Here is a 12,785-nt window from a genome sequence, read left to right as displayed (position 1 = left end):
CCACTTGCAGGAGTTGTCTAATTACTTTACTGCAGTATAATTCATTTTTTTCATTTATTTTCTTTATTTCATATAAAGCATAAGTCATATCTTAAAGCTGGATGATAAAAACTTCAATTTAATTTTTGGATGGACCAGGTCCTGTTGTGTGCCTGATTATTCCATAGGCCCCACCATCCATGATGCTAAATTTGACCCTCTGCTCAAGGTATGAAATTGTGAATATAACATGTGTCTTTTCTAAGGAATATCAAAAATCTAGTTATCTATCAATTATACATCTAGTGATTTTAATACCAACTGTTAAATCTTGTCTGACCAATTTTTATTAGGGTTTGTGAAATTTTTGTTTCTAACATTATTTCCTCCATGTCTCTTAGTTATCCTTCTCTAAATCAGACTTGTCCCTCAATAACAGAGCTGTTTACTTTTGTGTTCTATTTAGCAGAATGCTGATTAAATTAATTTCTATCTATAGCATAGATCTTAAAGATTGTTTAGGGATAAAGGCAAATGATGCTTACAAATAATACTGAAAAACTCAGAAACAATGATAGTTGTATATATTTACATATAATTATTATCATATACATTTATATGAAGAAAGAGAACATGATATTGGGCCATGTTCATGGGTCTAGATACTCACATCGCAACACAACAATGGGAGGAAAAAGTATGTATACATTTATGTGTAACTTGGTCCCCATGCTGTACAGTGGGAAAAAATAAATAAATAAAAAAAATGTATTTTTTGGCTGCACTCACAGCCTATGGAAGTTCCAGGCCAGGGATTGAATCCAAGCCACAGCTGAGGCCTTAGCTGCAGCATGGCCAGATCCTTACTCAACTGCACCACAGTGAGAAGTCCCAAAAAAATCCAAAAATAGTTTTATTTCCTGGATGATTTTTGTTAAGTTACCAAAACCCTTTGTGGCTAAATTTCCTTAATAACCATAAAATAGGGATGATAAAAGTACTTACTTAAAAGGTGATTGATTTTGAGTTTTAAGTGATTTAATATATTCAAAGGGCTTAGAACAGTGTAAACAGTAGTGTTTGCAAATTCTTATTATTGTCATATAAGAAATAATGCAACATATTATGGTATAATTGTTAATATAACACTCAGGTATTAAACTATTTTAATAAAAAATAATATTATGTAATACATTTTTAAAATATAAAAAATTTTAATAACAATCTGGCTATTGTTATACATAACTATGTAAATATATTATGTACCTAGAATTTTTTAAAAACTAGAATGGAATACATCACATGACCATTTCCATCTGTGTAAAATGTAAAGTGGTGGGTATTTTTTTAATCCATATTTTCTTTAGAGGGGCATTTTTGTATTGTTTTGTCATTTTGTCTTTTCTAGGGCCACATCCGAGGCATATGGAGGTTCCCAGGCTAGGGGGTCCAACCAGAGCTGTAGCTGCCAGCCTACACCACAGCCATGGGGATCTGAGCCACTTTTGCGACCTACACCACAGATTATGGCAACGCTGGATCCTTAACCCACTGAGCAAGGCTGGGGATCAAACCTGCAACCTCATGGTTCCTAGTCAGATGCGTTAACCACTGAAACATGACGGGAACTCTGGCATTATTTTAAAAAATATATATATTAATCCAAGAATACAAAATTAGTGCATTTTTGTGGCATGAGAATGCCTACAGAAGTATAACGTAGGATTACTATTGCCAACCCTGTCTCAAATCTCCTTCAATGCTGCTATCTAGAAAATAACCAGACTAGTAGTAACTAAGTTACAATAGAAACTTAAAAGCAAAAGGCCTCTGTGATAGACTAAGAGAAAATGTTCAGAGTCAAGACAGTGGTTGCCCTGCCAGAGCTTCAGCGTACATGGTTGCAAAACCTAAGCAGTATAAATGCTGTGTCAAGTATCTTGTGGTATTTCAGCAGCATCACTTAAGAGGCATTCTCAACGTTTAACAGCATGATCGTTAACCATCAAGACTGTCAGGTAACAGAATAGCACTTGCCAAATAGCCCTGAAAAGAAGACTCATTGTGTGTGACCAAATCATCTTACTGGATAAATGTGAAAAAATAGTGACATCCCAGAAGTAAAGCAGCTGCTATATGTTGAGCCACCAAGGAAGAGATGCTTCAGTAAGACAGGAAAAAGACATGCACTGAAATAATGGATCAAATAATGTGGCATATCTGAGGAGTCATAAAGGAAAATGAAATAAAGGGGTTGTTGGTTAAAGGTGGTTCACTGAAGCAAAAATATTAAGCAGAGGAAAATTTGCCAGATTTTGTAGTCAGTTGACATTGTTAGCTAGTTTAAATGTTAAAAAAAAAACAACAAATCTGCTTGTAACTGATTATTTTATTGTTTAGCTTCCTGTTTAAAGATGAAAATGAAATATATGTATATATGTGTTATATTTTCATTGTGGTGAGTGGATATTACAAAGATACAAAATGTTCTGCTGAATTCACTAACATCAAAAACGTATCTCAACAATTTCAGGATTTGAATGTTTCATGCCAACACAGAAAACAATGCAGTGGAGCTGCGTTGGAGAGATGAATTTTGATATTTGGATTTAAAAAATCACATATATTGAATCAATGAACAATCTTTCACATGGGCCACTGGAATGCCATCACTTTACTATCCATTGCATGATTGTCAGGGTACTACCTTGGAAAAAAACCTTTTTTCCTTTTAGATAGACCATAACTGTAACTTTTGCGTAAGTAGGCTGTTATTACATAAACTATATTTTAAATACAGTATAAGTCATTGTGAAATTCATTGTCTAATAAATACCTCTTAAGTCTCAATTTTCCCAGAAAAGATTATTTTTTTCTTTCTATGGTTGCACCTGCAGCATATGGAAGTTCCCAGGTTAGGAGTCAAACCAGAGCTGCAGCTGGGGTCTATGCCCTAGCAAATTTGGATCTGAGCTACATCTATGACCTATGTTGTAGCTTGTAGCAACACTGGATTCTTAACCCACTGAGCCAGGCTAGGGATCAAACCAGCGTTCTCAGGGATACAATGTTGGGTTCTTAACCAGCTGAGCTGCTGAGCCGCAATGTGAACTCTACAGAAAAGATAATTTTAAAGAATCAAAGTGGCTATTATTTTGGAAAGAGTTGACATGAAATGACAGACAAATCTAGGTTAAAATTCTGATAGCAACCCCTACCAGAGGGTTCTGATCTTTAAAAGCCTTAGTATCTTTATCTGAAAATGTGATTAATATTTAACTTATATATTTGTTGGAGTAAAATAAAATAATTTATGTAAATTGTCAGTTATAATGACTGACACAAGACAGTGTTACTAACAAATGACAGCTCTTACATTTGCATGTTTGAAATTTTAAACATAATATTTTTAAAAATCTTATGTTTTAAAAACAAAAAATGGGCTTACCTGCAATTACATACCACAGGGAACCCCAAAGTGAGATATTTAAAAGTGAAAGTGATCATTTGCGAGAGAAAAGACTATAACTGCATTGAGAACTCAGGCATTAAACAGCTTATAAAAAGTTTTTTTGTTTTGCTTTTCATATTCCCAAATATCTAATGCAGGGAAGATGAGGCTAAATGACATAAATACATACTAGAGAGCTTGCACACTTTCACTGTGTTTCTCTATAAAATTTTGCGACGATTTTTGATTGTATTTTCCTTGTCTCCGTGAGAAAATTTGTGGCTTCTCATTCACATGACTGCCTGCAGGGTTGCCAGTTAGGAAATTACCAACGCTGAGATCTGTATAACTAAATGAGTGTTGAGGTGTTGGGGTTGGAAGGACACACATACCAGAGGTATTCATTCCTTCATGTGACTAGTCTTTTGATTTTCATAGCTTTATCTACAGAGTAATTATTTTGTTTCCTGTCCAATCCTTTACACTCCTTTATAACACTATGATTGACATATATTGAAGGTAAAAATTTCAATAACAGCATTTCTTTACAGCAACACGTATATGTTTAACTCAAAACAAGCCTGAGAAAAATGTATATCCCATAAAAAAGAAAAAACTCTTAAAAGTTCTGGTAGTGTTTAAAGATACAAAAACAAAAACCAGACCCTGTATTTTCTGTTCTATTTCAGTGTCTGTTAAAAAAGCTATTGTATCTTTTTTTTCTTCATTCTTAGGTGAGCCCCTGAAATTGTAAAGCTTAACTCCGGTAATACCTTTGTAAATGAATCACTATTGCATTCATGCAATTAGCCTCTGAACAGATGTCAGAAAGTAAAGATTGGCTGCCTCTAGATCAAGTTGCTGCTGCCAACTCTCGCGAGCTTTGTCAGTAACAGTTGATTGTAATGTCAGTGCAGTCCAATTTACAGGCTGGAGCAGCAGCTGCATACTTACTGCATTTCCCTGAAGTATTACATGATTTTCACTCCTTGCAAACTTTATCATCTTTGTTGCAGTTAGTCGGGTAAGTTACTCTGAATTTACATCTTCCTGTAAAGATGCAAGTTACTCTGAAGCTCATTCTGTAGAAGAAATGTGATTCCCTTCACGTGTTTGCTGTGCCCTTTCAGTGCTCCGTGGGGGACAGTCATTGCAAATGGGACAGATGAAGCAAGGGAGCAGCTACATGCATCAGATCTTCCAATTATTCAGGGAATGCAGACTGAGTCCATTTAATCGCTAAAGAAATAATGAATTTATTCAACTTTATATAAAGGATCGTAGCACTTGTGGAATCACTGTGATGAATGTTCGTAATGCAACACCAAGGGAAAACATTTTGTGCAGTGTTTTACCCTTTAGTGCTTTGGTTAGTGAATTTCTCCTTAAAAAGAGTAACAAAAGTGGTTTTTGACAGTCTTACTCTCTATGTTTTTCTTTTCTTTTTTTTTAAGTGGTTTGAAATGAGTAGTTCTCTTACTGACCAGTTTTACAGGGTACTTAACATTTTGCCATATGAAACTTTAACAATTTTAATTGGCAAGGAAAGGTCTGTTTCCTTTATCTAAAAGGAAAATCTATGTCCTATTTTGATTTACAGACTTCTGTCCCCATTACTGTTTGTCCTCTTCTTTTTTATAATATGTGTATTTATAGCAAAATATTTTGTATTTGCTATCCTTTTCTTATTATAGAAACAATAGATTTTCTGCTCATCTTATAATTTTGTAAATCTTCCTTTATTTTGATTACAGTCCTTGTTTAATCAGAGGATTAAGAATTGAGTATAAAATATATGAATGAAAGTAAACAGAGGTGAACAAAGTTATTTCGTTATTTATAATTTCTGTTTCTAATTTTTAAATTTTAAATTATCCCTTCTGAATTTTTATGAATATATTACATGTATTAGTACTGTCCTTAGTCTGTTTAATGCCTTCCATATTATAAACTACCTCATTTCTATGGTAAATACAATTATATTTTACTTATATAAATAGTTACTTTGTTTAGGATAAGCAAGGAGGAGCTTTTAAGGAGTGGCTTTTACTTTCATTGACAATCTTTAGAATTCTGTGTATTTGAAATAACAAGGTCTTTTGGAGGCAAATTAAATTTCTAATTGGATTTACAAAGTTGTGTTTTATTCTCCTAGCTTTGTTATTGTTGTTTGTTTTTAATGTCCTGCTTCTTTAATTGTAAGAAAATATTTGAATCTACTCCACATTTCAGTTTTTAAAATATAAACTAATAATATCTTAGCAGATGACATCTTATATACAAATTTACTTTCAGCTTTTATTTATTTATTGGTAATGATGAATAATACATATTTAAATTGTATGTTGTCCTCATTTAATGCTTTCATGCCAAAATCTGCTTGTTCTTATCAAAACTGAACTGTCCCAAATGTTGGAGTATTATATTGGAAGATATCAACCTAAGAATAGTTGAACTTTCAAAGAAGACGGAAGATATCTCTCTAATAGTAAATGGTTCCAATTATTCACACAATAAAAAGTTTGTGAGTATTCTTCCTGATTGAAGACAGATCTGTTTCTCATACCTAATATACAGTGTCTTCTATCTGTACACATCCTTTTAGTGCCTATTGATCCCTGAAGGACAGTGGTATAGTCTATTTATAAACAGACCTCTTCAATTCCCCACTTCACTTAGCCTACAACAGAACAAGCTTTTCAGGTTTGGCATAAAGCCTCAGTTGTTTTAATTGGACCAAATACATTATAGTAGCCCATGTTCTAGATCATATTATTTAGATGATCTATTATCTATCTTTTCCCACTACTTTAAGAATGCTTATTTTTATATAGAACTATGTATTTCATTAAAACTTTTTTAAAAGCAGGAAGATTACAGTCAGTTTTATTAGTTTTTCTGTGACTATTATCAGTTTTTCTCTGACCATCCTTTAATAAGTCTTTGGCTGATATTCAATAATGGCAAATAAATTGCTCTTTATATCAAAATTTTCTTACACCCAAAACTTAGAGGATAACATTATATATTTTTATAGTCAATCATGGAATTTAGATACCACTTTCAAAATTTGATTAAAAATGCAAAAAGTAGGAAATGATTTTTCAACCTCTATTTTAATTTTGAAAGTCTTTTTTTAAAGTTTAGAATATTTTCCCCAAATTGTCAGTATGTTTTGATATCCTGGTGTATATGATAAACATGGAACACCATGGTATTCATTATCTTTCAGGTTTTTCCTCCCTTCCCACTTTTATCATTCATTTTATTTTGCAATTTCAAACAAAAACTCATGCCTCTAATCAAATATTAAAGATTGGACAATAAGTTAATTGATCTAAAGTCTGGATTCTCTCAGTTCTTGGTATGAAAATTTATTCTTTATGGTGAATATGTTATATATCTTCAGAGTTTCAATTGTTTATTTAATGTGGTAATAGTCAATTTGCATCAGAATTTATAGGAGGAAATAAATGAAGCTTTATTGAATATTTTCATTATTAATAAAGACATAGAGATATAGAGTAATAACATTTCTTAGTCTCCTTTAGCCATGTGATGACATAAATTAAAAACAAACATCTGTGAATGGTAAAACTACAGTGAAACATATTAGACTAGAGAATATCAGATTATGAAGAACAGAATAATGCTTGTTTAAATAAAGTACTGGAGCTAAATATAAAAATATTAGCCTACACTAACAATAAGTATGTGAACATAATCATATTTTCATAATAAAGCCTAGATTTAATAATACAGTATATAACACACTCCAACAGGTAGCACAAAGGTGAGTTGAAATTATATTGCCATTCATGCTGTAAACACAGTTTACAGTGGCTCTTTTGAATGTTGCTAACTGCATTGTTTACAATTACAAAGTATAATTCCTTGATTTACTAATATCAATGTGATGATTCATAGATATTTTTGAAAAAGTAAGATATTAATTTTAAAAGTTGATAATTTTTTAATTATTCATAACATTAAGTTTAACCCAGCACAAAATATAAATAAAAAATACAAGAAACGGTTTTGTAAATCAAAATTAACATGGCAATGCAATGGTATTACAATCTTCTAGATGTTATAGCAGCCTTTTTTAACACATGAATGAAAAAGTATTATATTTATTAATTAGATACAAAACAAATATATTTTGTTAGTAATTTTATATTTATTTTGCAATAAAATTAATAAACAAAAGAACAAATATTTGAAAATTGTCAGAAACCAAAACTTATTAGGATTTGTTAAATGGTTTACAAAGATAAAATAATACTTTTATAAAACCAAAAAAAAAAAAAAAGGCAGTTTTTATGCTTCAGGACACTGACTGAATGAGGCAAAGGGAGGAATGAGTCCAACCAGGAATGCTACAATTTATCTATTGAATGCAGCTTAGAGTAAACAAGCTCTGTATCTTAATTCCTTTTCCTTTCCAAGGCAAGTTTTAAAAATGAAAAAAAAAATCTATCACAGCACTTTGTTTTTCTCTAAATGACCACCTCAATTTAATTAGAAGAAGGGTCTTAGGAATTATCAGAAGGAAAAAAAAAATATTGTGGTATGTGGTAGCATAATCTCTTAAACTCCTAACTCTCAGAAACACAGTATTTCATTGGTAAATTTCGAGTTTACAGGAACCTTTATATTATTATGACATTTTATTTACTTGTTACTTTTAGAAGATAACACATTACATTTACTACAATTGCAACAAAATTTAAATAAGGTAACACTGTATATTATTAAAATATATTCTTCAGAAGTTCCCATTGTGGCTTAGTGGTAATGAACTCAACTGGTAACCATGAGGATGCAGGTTCGATCCTTGGCCCCACCTAGTGGGCTAAGGATCCAGTTCTGCTGAGCTCTAGTGTAGGTTGTAGAGGTAGCTTGGATCTGGTGTTGCCGTGGCTGTGGTGTAGGTCGCAGACGTGGCTTGGATCTGATGTTGCTATGGCTCTGGTTTAGGCCAGGGGCTACAGCTCTGATTCAACCTCTAGCCTGGGAACCTCCATATGCTGTGGGTATGGCCCTGAAAAGACAAAAAAAGAAAGAAAAAAAAACACTACATCTTTTTTACAGAGATAGATAATGGCTTTTCTAAAGTGAAATAATTTCTACTTTTCCATTTCACTTATTTCTTTTCTAAATTGAAAACTAAAATCTCCAACAATTTTCTATTATTTTTTTATTTAAGCCTTTATAGTGGTAGCAGATTCTTTAGTTTTCATGATTTTTAGGGTTAATAGGAACTGCTATATTTTAGTTAATTATCATCACTAAAATAGATACTAGATGCTCTCAAAACTTCCTGCTTACCTCTCTTTCAGAAATCAATATGCAGAGCAAGGGTACGATTATGTACATCCGATATTTTTTGTGGTTTCTTCTGCTCTGGATGCTTGTTGGGAAGTCATACGCTGAAGAAGACATCATAGTTACCACTAAGAATGGAAAAGTCAGAGGGATGAACTTGCCAGTTCTTGGTGGCACAGTAACAGCCTTTCTTGGAATTCCCTATGCACAGCCTCCTCTTGGTAGACTTCGATTCAAAAAGCCACAGTCCATGACCAAGTGGCCTGATATCTGGAATGCCACCAAATATGCTAATTCTTGCTATCAGAACACAGATCAAAGTTTCCCAGGCTTCGTTGGGTCAGAGATGTGGAACCCAAACACTGAGCTCAGTGAAGACTGCTTATATCTGAACGTGTGGATTCCAGCACCTAAACCCAAAAATGCTACTGTAATGATATGGATCTATGGTGGTGGTTTTCAGACTGGGACATCATCTTTGCATGTTTATGATGGCAAGTTTCTGTCACGGGTTGAAAGAGTTATTGTGGTTTCAATGAACTATAGGGTAGGTGCCCTAGGATTTTTAGCTTTACCAGGAAATCCTGAGGCCCCAGGGAACATGGGCTTATTTGATCAACAGTTGGCCCTTCAGTGGGTCCAAAAAAATATAGCAGCCTTTGGTGGTAATCCTAAAAGTGTAACTCTTTTTGGAGAAAGTGCAGGAGCAGTTTCAGTGAGTCTTCATTTACTTTCTCCTAGAAGCCACCCATTGTTTGCCAGAGCCATTCTGCAAAGTGGATCCTCAAATGCTCCCTGGGCAGTAACATCTCTTTATGAGGCTAGGAACAGAACATTGACCTTAGCTAAATTTATTGGTTGCTCTAGAGAAAATGAGACTGAGATAATCAAATGTCTTCGAAATAAAGATCCCCAGGAAATTCTTCAGAATGAAGTATTTGTTGTCCCCAACCATATGCTCTTGTCAGTAAACTTTGGTCCAACTGTGGATGGTGATTTTCTTACTGACCTACCAGGCACACTACTCCAACTTGGACAGTTCAAAAAAACCCAGATCTTGGTGGGGGTTAATAAAGATGAAGGAACGGCATTTTTAGTATATGGTGCTCCTGGCTTCAGCAAAGATAACAACAGTATTATAACTAGAAAAGAATTTGAAGAAGGTTTGAAAATATTTTTTCCAGGAGTGAGTGAATTTGGAAAGGAATCGATCCTTTTCCACTACATGGACTGGACAGATGATCAGAGGGCTGAAAATTACCGTGAGGCTTTGGATGATGTTGTTGGGGATTATGATATCATATGCCCAGCCTTGGAGTTCACTAAAAAGTTCTCAGAAATGGGAAATAATGCCTTTTTCTACTATTTTGAACACCGATCCTCCAAACTCCCTTGGCCAGAATGGATGGGAGTGATGCATGGTTATGAGATTGAATTTGTCTTCGGTTTACCTCTGGAAAGAAGAGCTAATTACACAAAAGCTGAGGAAATTTTGAGTAGATCCATTATGAAACGCTGGGCAAACTTTGCAAAATATGGGTAAGTGCTAATTTTTGTCATTGTTCTTGTTTGGTTTTGATTCTTCTGTTTAGCTTTGTTTGGTCTCCAGTATAGACTGCACTAAAGGTACAGGAACATTTGGATTATTTATTTTCTTCATATCTTAAGCTGTTTTTTTTTTATTATTATGTAGTACATTTCATTTCTTTGCCTCAGAGTGCTTAAAAGAAATAATCAAAGAACTTAAATGAAAATTGTTTTCTGATTTTTTTTTCCCAAATACTGCAGAGTATTTTAACAATGTTAGCCAAGGATAGTATGGAAATAGATGTTTACCTTGAGGACTAAAATTACTGTGACTATGCTTTTTAACCTAAACACTATAATTTTCACAGCTTTAGGAAAAAGTAGGAATATCCCTCTTTTCCTCATGCTCTTGAGCAGTAGTACATTGTTACCTGATGCATAAAGAAACACATGCCTGCTCAGGAAAATCAAAAGGCAAGATGGTGATAGGTTTGACCCTCAGATTACCCAAAATACAGAATTTGCCATTTTAGCAATGTTTTTTATTCCCTAATATGTTTGTTCAGAGCTTTTGTGTAACCTCTATTAGACAAGAGCTACAAGACTTCCTGGTTAGCTAAGCTGTTCTCCACTTTAATGGTCATATGGGTGACATTATACTATCAGACACATTACAAAAGAACTTATTTTCCTTCATAGGTAACAAAATATTTTGATATAATGTCCTCAATAGTCAGAGTAAAATTATACTTTGAATATAATTTATATTTTTTATATTTTACATGTATACAAAATAATTTTTTTTGATAGGCAAGAAATAGATTTATTAAGATAGGACGCTTGTGAGAGATGCAAGCGGGCAGGCACGGAAACTCTGCCCCCAGGATCTGTTTGCCAAAATAATTTTTAACTGTGTTCACAAGATTGAATTTTATGCATTGGAATAATATGTATCAATAAGAATAATAGAAAAAACAGAAGTTTGAGCATCTCTTTTTTAAAAGTACTAACAGAAACTCACAAAGTGAGTGATGCACTAGTCCAATCTATCATCCTGTCTTTATAATTGAAAACAATGTTGAGAATGATATTGCTTTCTGGGTTTTTTTTGCCATCCTCCATTTGGAATTCATTTTACTACATGTTACTCTGTGTATCTCTCTATAAAGTACTTGTATGACATAATTCTCAATTTTTTTTTATATTTATTCACTGTGTATAAAGCTGACTCTTCCATCTGGCATTAAGAGGCACCTATAACCCTGCTGCAACCCATATTCCTCGAAACCTGGCTGCTTGGTAGATGAGTTGAGTTATCTCATGAATACCAAAGACTTCAAGCTTAACTACACTTTAGAGCCTTGTTCTTTCATGGTACCCTGTTTAGAACATTTACCTCTCTCCTTTTAATGACATAAGCCCTACTATTTTGTTAAGCCTTTCACCAACTATATGTTTCATATAGCACAATCTTTAATTCCTATAATTGTAATTGCTTCAGACCTCTTTCTGTTTCACTCTTACAGAAGTCATTGACTGTCACTTGTTTATATGTTGTTTTTCACTGTTTTCTGAACCTCCAAAACTAAATTCAAAAATAGCTTCTTAAAAGAGAAGCTTTTTTTTTAATATTCATTAAAGTACCGACATTGGTATATATCACAGTTAACAAATATTTGGTTAATGATTGAAATGAGAACAAGTAAATGGTCATATGAGTAAAGAATACTTTTTTCCGCAAGATATCTAGGCTAATATATTATCTGTAGTTGTGCAGTAACTTTTATCTTCTCAACATCAGCCTAAACCTCTGCTTAAGAAGGATCATTCTATTTCTAGAGCTGCATTGGAATAACTTATATTTCATCCTTCCTAAAGGCTATATCCATATTAAATTATTTGAGTACATCTTTAATTCTTTCTTCCAACCCTAGAAATTGTAAATAATTTAAGGATAAATATTTCTTAAAATTATTGATACCTGTAATTTTTAAATAATTTCATATTTTTAATGTTTAAATCATCAAGGAAATTAGATTTTCTCCTGTCACAATGGAGAACACTGAAGCAGATGTGGTAAATGTCATGTTTACGGCCACAGATACAACAGATCAAAGAAAAGACTCCTTGACACTTAATAGAACAATAGTGTAAGCCTAATCTGCTTCTATGCTTAGCATATTTTAATAGGAAATAAGTGAAAGTTGACACATTTTAATTATCATGATAAATTCATATAAACAAGATTATAAACCATACAAATTAAAGTAAGTTTTGTAAAGTAGTTCAGCCATAACAATATGCCATTTTAGTTGGTAAATTTCTTTAGATTCCATATTTGTACGGTTGAATACAGATAATAATAACACACCATATGCATTGAAAGTCGACTTTATGACAAACAATGTTAATCTCCTCGTGTACATTATCTTTTTTCAAAATATACCTATGAATAAATATAACAGCTAGAAAGATTAAGTGAACTCCACGGAAACACAGT

The 12,785-nt window shown here is 33.0% G+C and overlaps 1 protein-coding gene across 1 annotated transcript in view; it reads left to right on the top strand.

The window, feature by feature from the left end:
• The first annotated feature begins 4,316 nt into the window (after positions 1 to 4,316).
• BCHE (butyrylcholinesterase) overlaps positions 4,317 to 12,785 on the top strand; it is a 59,983-nt gene continuing 51,514 nt past the window's right edge. Inside the window, exons 1-2 of the mRNA XM_047785836.1 lie at positions 4,317 to 4,454; positions 8,773 to 10,297. Coding sequence (XP_047641792.1) covers positions 8,781 to 10,297 — 1,517 coding nt within the window. The 5' untranslated portion in view covers positions 4,317 to 4,454; positions 8,773 to 8,780. The remainder of the gene's footprint in view (positions 4,455 to 8,772; positions 10,298 to 12,785) is intronic.

The sequence above is a fragment of the Phacochoerus africanus genome, chromosome 1, assembly GCF_016906955.1.
Source record: "Phacochoerus africanus isolate WHEZ1 chromosome 1, ROS_Pafr_v1, whole genome shotgun sequence".
NCBI classification, from domain to species: Eukaryota; Metazoa; Chordata; class Mammalia; order Artiodactyla; family Suidae; genus Phacochoerus; species Phacochoerus africanus.
This window is presented reverse-complemented; position numbering and strand designations above follow the sequence as displayed.